The sequence below is a fragment of the Pseudophryne corroboree genome, chromosome 6 (assembly GCF_028390025.1).
Source record: "Pseudophryne corroboree isolate aPseCor3 chromosome 6, aPseCor3.hap2, whole genome shotgun sequence".
NCBI classification, from domain to species: Eukaryota; Metazoa; Chordata; class Amphibia; order Anura; family Myobatrachidae; genus Pseudophryne; species Pseudophryne corroboree.
In genome coordinates, this window is record NC_086449.1 from 760376166 (window position 1) to 760393964 (window position 17799).

A 17799-nucleotide genomic window follows, 5' to 3' on the forward strand; every position below is an offset into this window, starting at 1 on the left:
TGGGCAATCCGCTCTCCTTACCCTTTTCACAAGTTTACGGAGGGATTCACTGTTAGGAAGACAGGCAGCACTAGTAGACGGCATTTGGGCAGTAACCGCTTGAATTATTACAGATGGTGGATCATTGGTATCCCTTGCACGTTGCTTTATTGATGCCTTGGCAATGGCAACATCTGTTTTTTCAGCCTTCGGAGTATGAGTATGTTCTCCATGAGTATTAAGTTGGTGCTGTCCTGCAACAATGGTCGTCTTTGCAAAACATGAACAAGGGCCGGTCTTCCTCTCTGTGCAGTGCCAATAGACGACATCACCACGCTGCTTGTTTTTTGCCAAAAGATATCCGTCTATGTTTAAGAGCATTCCTCTTGTAGAAGGAACCAAACGACATGAAGGTTCATCAGCCATAGTTGAAATACGAATGAGTACTTGATCAGAAGGCTGGATGAATGTCGATTATGTAGACCTGAGCTAAGAGTAACTCTTTATAGCATTTTGAAGAGGGAGGAGAGTTAAAATATATTCAAATGTAACCAATGGCCAAAACTTTAAATTTAAATAAGTGGGAGGGTTAAAATTAACAAATATTTTTTAAGGGTAAAACGTTGGGATATTGATTGGATTTAAATAAAAAACTTTTATTAGGATACATACCTATACTAGTATAAAATATAAAAAATGTATACTTAGAGAGGTTTGTCAATAATATATGGAGAGTGCCGTCATACGATTGTTCATGGTCCGGAATGAGACTTGTAGCGACACGCAATAGAAATAACTTTGTAGGTGACAGAGTCTCATTAGAGGCACATAAAGGGGTACAGGGGGAGGTATGAGAAGAATGGGAGTGTACGTCCAGAAATAGAGGGGTGCGCAGGGATGGGTGGGGGGGGGGGGATAGTGTACCATGCAGGGAATGATTGGCGGCAGTGGGTAAAGGCTTGTGGGAGATTGGCGGGCAGCCTTGGACTTGTAGTTCCATGCTTTAGAGGAGGGTATTTGATTTGGAAATTAGCGGAGGAAGCTTTTCATTTTGGATGGATTGGGGGGGGTGTAAATTTGGGAAGGGTGATGACTTCAATGAGGGTGCATAGAATAGTCTGGGGGGGGGTTTTATTATTTGGAGTTTGAAAACAACACGCACCCAACATGTTCTTGGGTGCGTGATCATTCAAAGGTTTTGACAGGAGAGACATGGGGTCTGGAGGAGACAATAAGATAAGTGGTGAACTTTATGTGACTCGGATTAGTATGGTGTTTGTATGTAAGAGACTTGGAGTCTACAGATAGGGGTGTAAGGGAGACATAAACATGATTTAATTTGTTTAGTATGGGTGCGCAGGGAGGGGGGGGGGGGGGATAGTGTACCATGCAGGGAATGATTGACGGCAGTGGGTAAAGGCTTGTGGGAGCTTGGCGGTCAGCCTTGGACTTGTAGTTCCAGGCATAAGAGGAGAGTCGGGCGGCTGAAGCTATTAACGGGGGTAGCGTCTAATGCAAGACGCCTGATGGGGTGCGCAGGGATGGGGGGGGGGATAGTGTACCATGCAGGGAATAATTGACGGCAGTGGGTAAAGGCTTGTGGGAGCTTGGCGGTCAGCCTTGGACTTGTAGTTCCAGGCATAAGAGGAGAGTCGGGCGGCTGAAGCTATTAACGGGGGTAGCGTCTAATGCAAGACGCCTGATGGGGTGCGCAGGGATGGGGGGGGGGATAGTGTACCATGCAGGGAATAATTGACGGCAGTGGGTAAAGGCTTGTGGGAGCTTGGCGGTCAGCCTTGGACTTGTAGTTCCAGGCATAAGAGGCTTGTGGGAGCTTGGCGGTCAGCCTTGTACTTGTAGTTCCAGGCATAAGAGGCTTGTGGGAGCTTGGCGGTCAGCCTTGTACTTGTAGTTCCAGGCATAAGAGGCTTGTGGGAGCTTGGCGGTCAGCCTTGGACTTGTATTTCCAGGCATAAGAGGAGAGTCGGGCGGCTGAAGCTATTAACGGGGGTAGCGTCTAATGCAAGACGCCTGATGGGGTGCAGGGGGGTGGGGTGTGAAGAGAACACATAGGAGTGTACGTCCAGAAATAGAGGGGTGCGCAGGGATGGGGGGGGGGGGGGGATAGTGTACCATGCAGGGAATGATTGACGGCAGTGGGTAAAGGCTTGTGGGAGATTGTCGGGCAGCCTTGTACTTGTAGTTCCACGCATAAGAGGAAAGTCGGGCGGCTGAATCTATTAGCGGGGTAGCGTCTGATGCAAGACGCCTGATGGGGTGCGCAGGGATGGGGGGGGCTAGTGTACCATGCAGGGAATAATTGACGGCAGTGGGTAAAGGCTTGTGGGAGCTTGGCGGTCAGCCTTGGACTTGTAGTTCCAGGCATAAGAGGAGAGTCGGGCGGCTGAAGCTATTAACGGGGGTAGCGTCTGATGCAAGACGCCTGATGGGGTGCGCAGGGATGGGGGGGGCTAGTGTACCATGCAGGGAATAATTGACGGCAGTGGGTAAAGGCTTGTGGGAGCTTGGCGGTCAGCCTTGGACTTGTAGTTCCAGGCATAAGAGGAGAGTCGGGCGGCTGAAGCTATTAACGGGGGTAGCGTCTAATGCAAGACGCCTGATGGGGTGCAGGGGGGTGGGGTGTGAAGAGAACACATAGGAGTGTACGTCCAAAAATAGAGGGGTGCGCAGGGATGGGGGGGGGGGGGGGGGATAGTGTACCATGCAGGGAATGATTGGCGGCAGTGGGTAAAGGCTTGTGGGAGATTGGCGGGCAGCCTTGGACTTGTAGTTCCATGCTTTAGAGGAGGGTATTTGATTTGGAAATTAGCGGAGGAAGCTTTTCATTTTGGATGGATTGGGGGGGGTGTAAATTTGGGAAGGGTGATGACTTCAATGAGGGTGCATAGAATAGTCTGGGGGGGGGTTTTATTATTTGGAGTTTGAAAACAACACGCACCCAACATGTTCTTGGGTGCGTGATCATTCAAAGGTTTTGACAGGAGAGACATGGGGTCTGGAGGAGACAATAAGATAAGTGGTGAACTTTATGTGACTCGGATTAGTATGGTGTTTGTATGTAAGAGACTTGGAGTCTACAGATAGGGGTGTAAGGGAGACATAAACATGATTTAATTTGTTTAGTATGGGTGCGCAGGGAGGGGGGGGGGGGGATAGTGTACCATGCAGGGAATGATTGACGGCAGTGGGTAAAGGCTTGTGGGAGCTTGGCGGTCAGCCTTGGACTTGTAGTTCCAGGCATAAGAGGAGAGTCGGGCGGCTGAAGCTATTAACGGGGGTAGCGTCTAATGCAAGACGCCTGATGGGGTGCGCAGGGATGGGGGGGGGGATAGTGTACCATGCAGGGAATAATTGACGGCAGTGGGTAAAGGCTTGTGGGAGCTTGGCGGTCAGCCTTGGACTTGTAGTTCCAGGCATAAGAGGCTTGTGGGAGCTTGGCGGTCAGCCTTGTACTTGTAGTTCCAGGCATAAGAGGCTTGTGGGAGCTTGGCGGTCAGCCTTGTACTTGTAGTTCCAGGCATAAGAGGCTTGTGGGAGCTTGGCGGTCAGCCTTGGACTTGTAGTTCCAGGCATAAGAGGAGAGTCGGGCGGCTGAAGCTATTAACGGGGGTAGCGTCTAATGCAAGACGCCTGATGGGGTGCGCAGGGATGGGGGGGGGGATAGTGTACCATGCAGGGAATAATTGACGGCAGTGGGTAAAGGCTTGTGGGAGCTTGGCGGTCAGCCTTGGACTTGTAGTTCCAGGCATAAGAGGCTTGTGGGAGCTTGGCGGTCAGCCTTGTACTTGTAGTTCCAGGCATAAGAGGCTTGTGGGAGCTTGGCGGTCAGCCTTGTACTTGTAGTTCCAGGCATAAGAGGCTTGTGGGAGCTTGGCGGTCAGCCTTGGACTTGTATTTCCAGGCATAAGAGGAGAGTCGGGCGGCTGAAGCTATTAACGGGGGTAGCGTCTAATGCAAGACGCCTGATGGGGTGCAGGGGGGTGGGGTGTGAAGAGAACACATAGGAGTGTACGTCCAGAAATAGAGGGGTGCGCAGGGATGGGGGGGGGGGGGGGGATAGTGTACCATGCAGGGAATGATTGACGGCAGTGGGTAAAGGCTTGTGGGAGATTGTCGGGCAGCCTTGTACTTGTAGTTCCACGCATAAGAGGAAAGTCGGGCGGCTGAATCTATTAGCGGGGTAGCGTCTGATGCAAGACGCCTGATGGGGTGCGCAGGGATGGGGGGGGCTAGTGTACCATGCAGGGAATAATTGACGGCAGTGGGTAAAGGCTTGTGGGAGCTTGGCGGTCAGCCTTGGACTTGTAGTTCCAGGCATAAGAGGAGAGTCGGGCGGCTGAAGCTATTAACGGGGGTAGCGTCTAATGCAAGACGCCTGATGGGGTGCAGGGGGGTGGGGTGTGAAGAGAACACATAGGAGTGTACGTCCAAAAATAGAGGGGTGCGCAGGGATGGGGGGGGGGGGGGGGGATAGTGTACCATGCAGGGAATGATTGGCGGCAGTGGGTAAAGGCTTGTGGGAGATTGGCGGGCAGCCTTGGACTTGTAGTTCCATGCTTTAGAGGAGGGTATTTGATTTGGAAATTAGCGGAGGAAGCTTTTCATTTTGGATGGATTGGGGGGGGTGTAAATTTGGGAAGGGTGATGACTTCAATGAGGGTGCATAGAATAGTCTGGGGGGGGGTTTTATTATTTGGAGTTTGAAAACAACACGCACCCAACATGTTCTTGGGTGCGTGATCATTCAAAGGTTTTGACAGGAGAGACATGGGGTCTGGAGGAGACAATAAGATAAGTGGTGAACTTTATGTGACTCGGATTAGTATGGTGTTTGTATGTAAGAGACTTGGAGTCTACAGATAGGGGTGTAAGGGAGACATAAACATGATTTAATTTGTTTAGTATGGGTGCGCAGGGAGGGGGGGGGGGGGGATAGTGTACCATGCAGGGAATGATTGACGGCAGTGGGTAAAGGCTTGTGGGAGCTTGGCGGTCAGCCTTGGACTTGTAGTTCCAGGCATAAGAGGAGAGTCGGGCGGCTGAAGCTATTAACGGGGGTAGCGTCTAATGCAAGACGCCTGATGGGGTGCGCAGGGATGGGGGGGGGGATAGTGTACCATGCAGGGAATAATTGACGGCAGTGGGTAAAGGCTTGTGGGAGCTTGGCGGTCAGCCTTGGACTTGTAGTTCCAGGCAGAAGAGGAGAGTCGGGCGGATGAAGCTATTAACGGGGGTAGCGTCTAATGCAAGACGCCTGATGGGGTGCGCAGGGATGGGGGGGGGATAGTGTACCATGCAGGGAATAATTGACGGCAGTGGGTAAAGGCTTGTGGGAGCTTGGCGGTCAGCCTTGGACTTGTAGTTCCAGGCATAAGAGGCTTGTGGGAGCTTGGCGGTCAGCCTTGTACTTGTAGTTCCAGGCATAAGAGGCTTGTGGGAGCTTGGCGGTCAGCCTTGGACTTGTATTTCCAGGCATAAGAGGCTTGTGGGAGCTTGGCGGTCAGCCTTGTACTTGTAGTTCCAGGCATAAGAGGCTTGTGGGAGCTTGGCGGTCAGCCTTGGACTTGTATTTCCAGGCATAAGAGGAGAGTCGGGCGGCTGAAGCTATTAACGGGGGTAGCGTCTAATGCAAGACGCCTGATGGGGTGCAGGGGGGTGGGGTGTGAAGAGAACACATAGGAGTGTACGTCCAGAAATAGAGGGGTGCGCAGGGATGGGGGGGGGGGGGGGATAGTGTACCATGCAGGGAATGATTGACGGCAGTGGGTAAAGGCTTGTGGGAGATTGTCGGGCAGCCTTGTACTTGTAGTTCCACGCATAAGAGGAAAGTCGGGCGGCTGAATCTATTAGCGGGGTAGCGTCTGATGCAAGACGCCTGATGGGGTGCGCAGGGATGGGGGGGGCTAGTGTACCATGCAGGGAATAATTGACGGCAGTGGGTAAAGGCTTGTGGGAGCTTGGCGGTCAGCCTTGGACTTGTAGTTCCAGGCATAAGAGGAGAGTCGGGCGGCTGAAGCTATTAACGGGGGTAGCGTCTAATGCAAGACGCCTGATGGGGTGCAGGGGGGTGGGGTGTGAAGAGAACACATAGGAGTGTACGTCCAAAAATAGAGGGGTGCGCAGGGATGGGGGGGGGGGGGGGATAGTGTACCATGCAGGGAATGATTGGCGGCAGTGGGTAAAGGCTTGTGGGAGATTGGCGGGCAGCCTTGGACTTGTAGTTCCATGCTTTAGAGGAGGGTATTTGATTTGGAAATTAGCGGAGGAAGCTTTTCATTTTGGATGGATTGGGGGGGGTGTAAATTTGGGAAGGGTGATGACTTCAATGAGGGTGCATAGAATAGTCTGGGGGGGGGTTTTATTATTTGGAGTTTGAAAACAACACGCACCCAACATGTTCTTGGGTGCGTGATCATTCAAAGGTTTTGACAGGAGAGACATGGGGTCTGGAGGAGACAATAAGATAAGTGGTGAACTTTATGTGACTCGGATTAGTATGGTGTTTGTATGTAAGAGACTTGGAGTCTACAGATAGGGGTGTAAGGGAGACATAAACATGATTTAATTTGTTTAGTATGGGTGCGCAGGGAGGGGGGGGGGGGGGATAGTGTACCATGCAGGGAATGATTGACGGCAGTGGGTAAAGGCTTGTGGGAGCTTGGCGGTCAGCCTTGGACTTGTAGTTCCAGGCATAAGAGGAGAGTCGGGCGGCTGAAGCTATTAACGGGGGTAGCGTCTAATGCAAGACGCCTGATGGGGTGCGCAGGGATGGGGGGGGGATAGTGTACCATGCAGGGAATAATTGACGGCAGTGGGTAAAGGCTTGTGGGAGCTTGGCGGTCAGCCTTGGACTTGTAGTTCCAGGCATAAGAGGAGAGTCGGGCGGCTGAAGCTATTAACGGGGGTAGCGTCTAATGCAAGACGCCTGATGGGGTGCGCAGGGATGGGGGGGGGGATAGTGTACCATGCAGGGAATAATTGACGGCAGTGGGTAAAGGCTTGTGGGAGCTTGGCGGTCAGCCTTGGACTTGTAGTTCCAGGCATAAGAGGCTTGTGGGAGCTTGGCGGTCAGCCTTGGACTTGTAGTTCCAGGTATAAGAGGCTTGTGGGAGCTTGGGGGTCAGCCTTGGACTTGTAGTTCCAGGCATAAGAGGAGAGTCGGGCGGCTGAAGCTATCAACGGGGGTAGCGTCTAATGCAAGACGCCTGATGGGGTGCAGGGGGGTGGGGTGTGAAGAGAACACATAGGAGTGTACGTCCAGAAATAGAGGGGTGCGCAGGGATGGGGGGGGGGGGGGGGATAGTGTACCATGCAGGGAATGATTGGCGGCAGTGGGTAAAGGCTTGTGGGAGATTGGCGGGCAGCCTTGGACTTGTAGTTCCACGCATAAGAGGAAAGTGTAGAAATATTGGTAGGTCTATTATTGTTATGTCTATTAATGTTGTGTCGATCTGTTTGTTGTCTGTTTTAATGTTGTCGACCTTTATGTTTGTCTATCTTACGGTGTGTCTGTTCCATGTGATGTCTATTAATGTTGTGTCGATCTGTTTGTTGTCTGTTTTAGTGTTGTCGACCTTTATGTTTGTCTATCTTACGGTGAGTCTGTTCCATGTGATGTCTATTAATGTTGTGTCGATCTGTTTGTTGTCTGTTTTAATGTTGTCGACCTTTATGTTTGTCTATCTTACGGTGTGTCTGTTCCATGTGATGTCTATTAATGTTGTGTCGATCTGTTTGTTGTCGATCTATTTGTTGTCTATGTTTCTTGTTGTCTAGGTTTGTGTTTGTCTATGAGTGTATTATCGAACTATTGGTTTGTATATATGTTTCGTGTCGATCAGTTTGAATGTCTATATGTTTGTTGTCGATGATTGTGATGTCTGTGATATTTCCGTTCTATGTTTTCTTTTGTCTGTGAACATGTTGTCGATGTTGTCATGTGTCTATGTTGTGTTTGTCGGTGTTGTTTTGTTGTCGGACATGGTGTTGTCGACCTATTGTTGTTGTCGATGTAATGTTTGTCGACCTTTTAGTGTTGTCGATCAAGTTAAGTTCGATTTTAGGTTGTCGATCTGTTGGTTGTCGGTCTTTGCTGGATCGATAAGCCGTCCGGATACCATTTGGAAGGACTTCCGCTCAATCTATACAAGAACTTTAGCGCACTCAGGAATTGTTTTTTCTGTTTATGTAAATTGGAGATCTGGCAACGGAGATCTCACCTGTAGTGCTGCTTTTTCTGGGCGCAAGATAAGGATAATTTTTTGTGTTTTATATATATATATATATATATATATATATATATAGTTAAACAGATATGATGGGGATATCAACGACCAATGGTGTCATTACAGTACTAATAATCAATATATTTTTTACTTTGTCATATACCGCTTTTTTAACTTACTTGTAATAGGCTGCTTTTTTGTCTTAGTATGGCTCCACCTACAGTGGAATTTTATGCTTTTTATATACTTTGTCCTAAATAAAGTGCTCATGTTAATTTGTAATTGGCCTGCCCCTGACGAAAACCACGGAGAGTTGAAATTGCCGTCAGGCTGTAGTACTAGGATCATGTCCAGATGTTTCTTCTGTAAGGAATAAACCCCTTTTTTCTTTTCATCATCAAAACGTGAGTGCTGGTCTCTTTTTCTTGTGGAATTTTATGCTTTGTTTTTATATACTTTGTCCTAAATAAAGTGCTCATGTTAATTTGTAATTGAATATAGTCTGCCTTGATTATTAGTACTGTAACGACACCACTGGTCGCTGATATCCCCATTTTATCTGTTTCAATTTTTCACCCAGCAGTTTACCACTGCTACTTACTTGGGGCTAGCTGACACTAGGGATGTGCACTTGAAATTTTTCGGGTTTTGTGTTTTGGTTTTGGGTTCGGTTCCGCGGCCGTGTTTTGGGTTCGACCGCGTTTTGGCAAAACCTCACCGAATTTTTTTTGTCGGATTCGGGTGTGTTTTGGATTCGGGTGTTTTTTTCAAAAAACCCTAAAAAACAGCTTAAATCATAGAATTTGGGGGTCATTTTGATCCCAAAGTATTATTAACCTCAAAAACCATAATTTCCACTCATTTTCAGTCTATTCTGAATACATCACACCTCACAATATTATTTTTAGTCCTAAAATTTGCACCGAGGTCGCTGGATGACTAAGCTAAGCGACCCTAGTGGCCGACACAAACACCTGGCCCATCTAGGAGTGGCACTGCAGTGTCACGCAGGATGGCCCTTCCAAAAAACACTCCCCAAACAGCACATGACGCAAAGAAGAAAAAAAGAGGCGCAATGAGGTAGCTGTGTGAGTAAGCTAAGCGACCCTAGTGGCCGACACAAACACCTGGCCCATCTAGGAGTGGCACTGCAGTGTCACGCAGGATGGCCCTTCCAAAAAACACTCCCCAAACAGCACATGACGCAAAGAAGAAAAAAAGAGGCGCAATGAGGGAGCTGTGTGAGTAAGATAAGCGACCCTAGTGGCCGACACAAACACCTGGCCCATCTAGGAGTGGCACTGCAGTGTCACGCAGGATGGCCCTTCCAAAAAACACTCCCCAAACAGCACATGACGCAAAGAAAAATGAAAGAAAAAAGAGGTGCAAGATGGAATTGTCCTTGGGCCCTCCCACCCACCCTTATGTTGTATAAACAGGACATGCACACTTTAACCAACCCATCATTTCAGTGACAGGGTCTGCCACACGACTGTGACTGAAATGACGGGTTGGTTTGGACCCCCACCGAAAAAGAAGCAATTAATCTCTCCTTGCACAAACTGGCTCTACAGAGGCAAGATGTCCACCTCATCATCATCCTCCAAATTATCACCGTGTACATCCCGCTCCTCACAGATTATCAATTCGTCCCCACTGGAATCCACCATCTCAGCTCCCTGTGTACTTTGTGGAGGCAATTGCTGCTGGTCAATGTCTCCACGGAGGAATTGATTATAATTCATTTTAATGAACATCATCTTCTCCACATTTTCTGGAAGTAACCTCGTACGCAGATTGCTGACAAGGTGAGCGGCGGCACTAAACACTCTTTCGGAGTACACACTTGTGGGAGGGCAACTTAGGTAGAATAAAGCCAGTTTGTGCAAGGGCCTCCAAATTGCCTCTTTTTCCTGCCAGTATAAGTACGGACTGTCTGACGTGCCTACTTGGATGCGGTCACTCATATAATCCTCCACCATTCTTTCAATGGTGAGAGAATCATATGCAGTGACAGTAGACGACATGTCCGTAATCGTTGTCAGGTCCTTCAGTCCGGACCAGATGTCAGCATCAGCAGTCGCTCCAGACTGCCCTGCATCACCGCCAGCGGGTGGGCTCGGAATTCTGAGCCTTTTCCTCGCACCCCCAGTTGCGGGAGAATGTGAAGGAGGAGATGTTGACACGTCGCGTTCCGCTTGACTTGACAATTTTGTCACCAGCAGGTCTTTGAACCCCAGCAGACTTGTGTCTGCCGGAAAGAGAGATCCAAGGTAGGTTTTAAATCTAGGATCGAGCACGGTGGCCAAAATGTAGTGCTCTGATTTCAACAGATTGACCACCCGTGAATCCTTGTTAAGCGAATTAAGGGCTCCATCCACAAGTCCCACATGCCTAGCGGAATCGCTCCCTTTTAGCTCCTCCTTCAATGCCTCCAGCTTCTTCTGCAAAAGCCTGATGAGGGGAATGACCTGACTCAGGCTGGCAGTGTCTGAACTGACTTCACGTGTGGCAAGTTCAAAAGGTTGCAGAACCTTGCACAACGTTGAAATCATTCTCCACTGCGCTTGAGACAGGTACATTCCACCTCCTATATCGTGCTCAATTGTATAGGCTTGAATGGCCTTTTGCTGCTCCTCCAACCTCTGAAGCATATAGAGGGTTGAATTCCACCTCGTTACCACTTCTTGCTTCAGATGATGGCAGGGCAGGTTCAGGCGTTTTTGGTGGTGCTCCAGTCTTCTGTACGTGGTGCCTGTACGCCGAAAGTGTCCCGCAATTCTTCTGGCCACCGACAGCATCTCTTGCACGCCCCTGTCGTTTTTTAAAAAATTCTGCACCACCAAATTCAAGGTATGTGCAAAACATGGGACGTGCTGGAATTTGCCCATATTTAATGCACACACAATATTGCTGGCGTTGTCCGATGCCACAAATCCACAGGAGAGTCCAATTGGGGTAAGCCATTCCGCGATGATCTTCCTCAGTTGCCGTAAGAGGTTTTCAGCTGTGTGCGTATTCTGGAAACCGGTGATACAAAGCGTAGCCTGCCTAGGAAAGAGTTGGCGTTTGCGAGATGCTGCTACTGGTGCCGCCGCTGCTGTTCTTGCGGCGGGAGTCCATACATCTACCCAGTGGGCTGTCACAGTCATATAGTCCTGACCCTGCCCTGCTCCACTTGTCCACATGTCCGTGGTTAAGTGGACATTGGGTACAACTGCATTTTTTAGGACACTGGTGAGTCTTTTTCTGACGTCCGTGTACATTCTCGGTATCGCCTGCCTAGAGAAGTGGAACCTAGATGGTATTTGGTAACGGAGGCACACTGCCTCAAGAAATTGTCTAGTTCCCTGTGAACTAACGGCGGATACCGGACGCACGTCTAACACCAACATAGTTGTCAAGGCCTCAGTTATCCGCTTTGCAACAGGATGACTGCTGTGATATTTCATCTTCCTCGCAAAGGACTGTTGGACAGTCAATTGCTTGGTGGAAGTAGTAAAAGTGGGCTTACGACTTCCCCTCTGGGATGACCATCAACTCCCAGCAGCAACAACAGCAGCGCCAGCAGCAGTAGGCGTTACACGCAAGGATGCATCGGAGGAATCCCAGGCAGGAGAGGACTCGTCAGAATTGCCAGTGACATGGCCTGCAGGACTATTGGCATTCCTGGGGAAGGAGGAAATTGACACTGAGGGAGTTAGTGGGGTGGTTTGCGTGAGCTTGGTTACAAGAGGAAGGGATTTACTGGTCAGTGGACTGCTTCCGCTGTCGCCCAAAGTTTTTGAACTTGTCACTGACTTATTATGAATGCGCTGCAGGTGACGTATAAGGGAGGATGTTCCGAGGTGGTTAACGTCCTTACCCCTACTTATTACAGCTTGACAAAGGCAACACACGGCTTGACAAATGTTGTCCGCATTTCTGGTGAAATACTTCCACACCGAAGAGCTGATTTTTTTGGTATTTTCACCAGGCATGTCAACGGCCCTATTCCTCCCACGGACAACAGGTGTCTCCCCGGGTGCCTGACTTAAACAAACCACCTCACCATCAGAATCCTCCTGGTCAATTTCCTCCCCAGCGCCAGCAACACCCATATCCTCCTCATCCTGGTGTACTTCAACACTGACATCTTCAATCTGACTATCAGGAACTGGACTGCGGGTGCTCCTTCCAGCACTTGCAGGGGGCGTGCAAATGGTGGAAGGCGCATGCTCTTCACGTCCAGTGTTGGGAAGGTCAGGCATCGCAACCGACACAATTGGACTCTCCTTGTGGATTTGGGATTTCGAAGAACGCACTGTTCTTTGCGGTGCTTTTTCCAGCTTGAGTCTTTTCAGTTTTCTAGCGAGAGGCTGAGTGCTTCCATCCTCATGTGAAGCTGAACCACTAGCCATGAACATAGGCCAGGGCCTCAGCCGTTCCTTGCCACTCCGTGTGGTAAATGGCATATTGGCAAGTTTGCGCTTCTCCTCCGACAATTTTATTTTAGATTTTGGAGTCCTTTTTTTACTGATATTTGGTGTTTTGGATTTTACATGCTCTGTACTATGACATTGGGCATCGGCCTTGGCAGACGACGTTGCTGGCATTTCATCGTCTCGGCCATGACTAGTGGCAGCAGCTTCAGCACGAGGTGGAAGTGGATCTTGATCTTTCCCTAATTTTGGATCCTCAACATTTTTGTTCTACATATTTTAATAGGCACAACTAAAAGACACAGAGGTAGCTACAGCCGTGGACTACCGTACTGTGTCTGCTGCTAATATAGACTGGATGATAATGAGATGAAATCAATATATATTATATCACACTAGTACTGCAGCCGGACAGGTAGATATATTTATTATGTAATGACTGATGACGGACCTGCTGGACACTGTCAGCTCAGCAGCACCGCAGACTGCTACAGTAAGCTACTATAGTAGTATGTATTTAGAAGAAAGAAAAAAAAAACCCACGGGTAGGTGGTATACAATTATGGATGGACGAGCGACTGCCGACACAGAGGTAGCTACAGCCGTGGACTACCGTACTGTGTCTGCTGCTAATATAGACTGGATGATAATGAGATGAAATCAATATATATATATATATATAATATCACTAGTACTGCAGCCGGACAGGTATATATATTTATTATGTAATGACTGATGACGGACCTGCTGGACACTGTCAGCTCAGCAGCACCGCAGACTGCTACAGTAAGCTACTATAGTAGTATGTATAAAGAAGAAAAAAAAACCACGGGTAGGTGGTATACAATTATGGATGGACGAGCGACTGCCGACACAGAGGTAGCTACAGCCGTGGACTACCGTACTGTGTCTGCTGCTAATATAGACTGGATGATAATGAGATGAAATCAATATATATATATATATATATATATATATATAATATCACTAGTACTGCAGCCGGACAGGTATATATATTTATTATGTAATGACTGATGACGGACCTGCTGGACACTGTCAGCTCAGCAGCACCGCAGACTGCTACAGTAAGCTACTATAGTAGTATGTATAAAGAAGAAAGAAAAAAAAAAACCACGGGTAGGTGGTATACAATTATGGATGGACGAGCGACTGCCGACACAGAGGTAGCTACAGCCGTGGACTACCGTACTGTGTCTGCTGCTAATATAGACTGGATGATAATGAGATGAAATCAATATATATATATATAATATCACTAGTACTGCAGCCGGACAGGTATATATATTTATTATGTAATGACTGATGACGGACCTGCTGGACACTGTCAGCTCAGCAGCACCGCAGACTGCTACAGTAAGCTACTATAGTAGTATGTATAAAGAAGAAAGAAAAAAAAAAACCCACGGGTAGGTGGTATACAATTATGGATGGACGAGCGACTGCCGACACAGAGGTAGCTACAGCCGTGGACTACCGTACTGTGTCTGCTGCTAATATAGACTGGATGATAATGAGATGAAATCAATATATATATATATAATATCACTAGTACTGCAGCCGGACAGGTATATATATTTATTATGTAATGACTGATGACGGACCTGCTGGACACTGTCAGCTCAGCAGCACCGCAGACTGCTACAGTAAGCTACTATAGTAGTATGTATAAAGAAGAAAGAAAGAAAAAACCCACGGGTAGGTGGTATACAATTATGGATGGACGAGCGACTGCCGACACAGAGGTAGCTACAGCCGTGGACTACCGTACTGTGTCTGCTGCTAATATAGACTGGATGATAATGAGATGAAATCAATATATATATATATAATATCACTAGTACTGCAGCCGGACAGGTATATATATTTATTATGTAATGACTGATGACGGACCTGCTGGACACTGTCAGCTCAGCAGCACCGCAGACTGCTACAGTAAGCTACTATAGTAGTATGTATAAAGAAGAAAGAAAAAAAAAAACACGGGTAGGTGGTATACAATATTATATATATATTATATACAATTATATATATATATATATATATATATTAAACTCACTGGTGGTGATTATTAAACTGGTGGTCAGGTCACTGGTCACACTATCAGCAACTTGCAAGTAGTACTCCTAAGCAGACAATCACAATATATATTATACTGGTGGTCAGTGTGGTCACAATGGCAGTGTGGCACTCTGGCAGCAAAAGTGTGCACTGTACGTTATGTGTACTCCTGAGTCCTGCTCTCAGACTCTAACTGCTCCCCACTGTCAGTGTCTCCCCCACAAGTCAGATAATACAGTCACACTATCTATCACTTCAGCAAGTAACTACTAGTACTCCTCCTAATGCTCCCCAAAATTACTACTGTGTCTCTCTCTACTGTCTCACTCTCTTCTCTATAAACGGAGAGGACGCCAGCCACGTCCTCTCCCTATGAATCTCAATGCACGTGTGAAAATGGCGGCGACGCGCGGCTCCTTATATAGAATCCGAGTCTCGCGATAGAATCCGAGCCTCGCGAGAATCCGACAGCGGGATGATGACGTTCGGGCGCGCTCGGGTTAACCGAGCAAGGCGGGAAGATCCGAGTCGCTCGGCCCCGTGTAAAAAAAACTGAAGTTCGGGCGGGTTCGGATTCCGAGGAACCGAACCCGCTCATCCCTAGCTGACACTTCTAATTTTTAAAGCATTCTTACTTTGCAGCATTTTTATCACACCTGTCTAAAACTTTTGCGCAGTATTGTGTATATATATATATATATATATATATATAAACCAAAACCCCATTGTTTATTTAGATGTATATTAAAGCATTTAGGTGAATGAAGCTGCTTAGGAGAGTGCTGGGTTTCTGTTTGGTATATTTGAGTTTGGTGGTCACAGCCCACCGCACCCCAACCCCTGGGAATGGCGAGTGCGGTGGTTCCTCGTGTTTGTTTTTATAACAGGGTTAATTTTTAATTGGCCCATTTGTGACCATATCTCTCTCTCATGCACCCCTAAGCTCATTTACCTTTAACCTGGATCAGCTGCTATTTAGGTGTGTTGGTGACTGTCTCACTTTGAAAGCCAGTAGTCTGTTGGCAGGTGAGCTGTAAACCAGGTAAGCACACTTGTGTAGTTGTGTTATTTGTGTTGGTGACTGTCTTACCTTTTAAATGCCATAAGTGTGGCATGTAAGCTTTAAACCAGATAAGCACATTTTCCTCTATGAGACAGCAGTTGCCTGGTTTCTATAAAATCTATATGAAATTTTGTGATAGAGTAGGACTTGCGGTGAAATGGGGTCCCGTGGAGTGGGCCGCAAGCTTACATGCATTGTACAATTCATAATCCAGAACCCCATTGTTTATTTAGATGTATATTAAAGCATTAAGGTGAATGAAGCTGCTTAGGAGAGTGCTGGGTTTTCTGTTTGGTATATATATATATATATATATATATATATATATATATATATATATATATACAAAAGAAGATCCATGCACATTTATTTATGCCACATGTCATAAGAGCAGCAACCACATAAATATTGCATATGTTTCAATGTATAGCAAAGAACAGGCAAAGAGAAACCAGCATATCACCAGTTAAATTGCAAAACAATCAATATATTTCACATAATAGTAGCAAAAACTGAATAGAAACAATCAGTAGTATATAAGAGCATGGTACAGTACTTATCCAGCACAATGGCACAGGCGTTTTTCCTCCCAGCCCAGCATAAGCTCTGCAGCTGTTTCAGTGGACACAACCACCTTCCTCAGGAGGTGCTCCTGAGTAAGGTGGCTGTTTCCACTGAAACAGCAGTAGAGCTTCTGCCATGGTGCATTGTGCAGTGAGGTCCAACCAACTCCAACCCCCTAGTATGTCTTCTGCAGTCCATTGTTACCACCCTGTAAAGTGTTGTTCCAAATCCATCCATTGGAACGAATAGGCTCCCTGGGTCTAAGTTCTGCCCGGCAAATTCTGCTGTGAGGTCCAACTGGGACCCTAACAGTGGCAGATCTAACCTAGGGACTGCAGCCCCTCCCCCCCCCCCCCCCCCCCACACACACACACACACATACACACACTAAAATCTGACACTGCAAGGAGTGAGCCAGTTGCTACACAGTGACTGACAGTGATGATTTCTATTAGATGTCCTACCTGCCAGTCAAGCCCAGTGTGGGCACTACCACTGGGAGGTGTTTCCTTCCTCCGGGACTGCTAGAGCGGGATGCGATCCCCTCGGAGAGAACGGCACATATGCAGTCAAGTGGCTGAGTTCATAGAAGCCGGGGTTCGCGCATACGCAGTCAAGTGGCCACTTGACTGTGCATGCGCCATTCTGTCCATGGGGATCGCATCCTGTGCAGCAGCAGATACAGTCTATAACTGGCAGGGGGTTTGCGCATGTGCAGTTCCAGGACATGGCTGACAGCAGTAGAGGCAGCTCACTCCTCTCCTGGCAGCTGCAGCCCCCCTCCTACTCAAAATTAGGAGCCACCGTTGGACCCTAACCCCCGTAGAACCTGTCCAGGATCCAAATGGACCACCTTGCACTGGTTTCATCACAATTGAAGCAGTTTTCTTCCAGTTCTATCCAGGGGAAGGCCCAGAACAGGTTCCCTGGGTCAAAGTTTTGCCCAGTGCATGCTACCGTGAGGCCCGATTGACTCTATCCCATTGTGTAATATTCTTCCAAATCCATCCAGTGGGAGGGCCAGAGCAGGCTCCCAAAGTTCTGTCTGGCACATTCCACCGTGAGGTCTGACCAGGACCCTTATCCCCTAAAACCTGGCCAGGATCCAACTGGACCACCACACATTGGTTTCATCCCAATCGGTGCAGGGGTGTTCGAATGCATAACCGGATAGGCAACAAACAAACAAATAGACAAATTAATTTTATTTATAAGATATATATACTGTATATGTGGCCCTGGCCCTGAAAGTTTGGTCCAGATCCATCAAGCCATGTAGGAGCCTATGAAGAACAGAGATAGATAGATAGATAGACAGACAGACAGACAGACAGACAGACAGACAGACAGACAGACAGACAGACAGACAGATAGATAGATAGATAGATAGTAAATGTCAAAATGTGTGTTACCTTAAATGCCCCAGATAGTTTGAAAGTTGGCTCCT

At 47.8% G+C, this 17799-nt stretch overlaps 1 protein-coding gene across 1 annotated transcript in view; it reads left to right on the top strand.

The window, feature by feature from the left end:
• LOC134934681 (uncharacterized) overlaps positions 1 to 17799 on the top strand; it is a 51364-nt gene that overhangs the window by 5018 nt on the left and 28547 nt on the right. The window contains exon 6 of the mRNA XM_063930056.1: positions 356 to 422. Coding sequence (XP_063786126.1) covers positions 356 to 422 — 67 coding nt within the window. The remainder of the gene's footprint in view (positions 1 to 355; positions 423 to 17799) is intronic.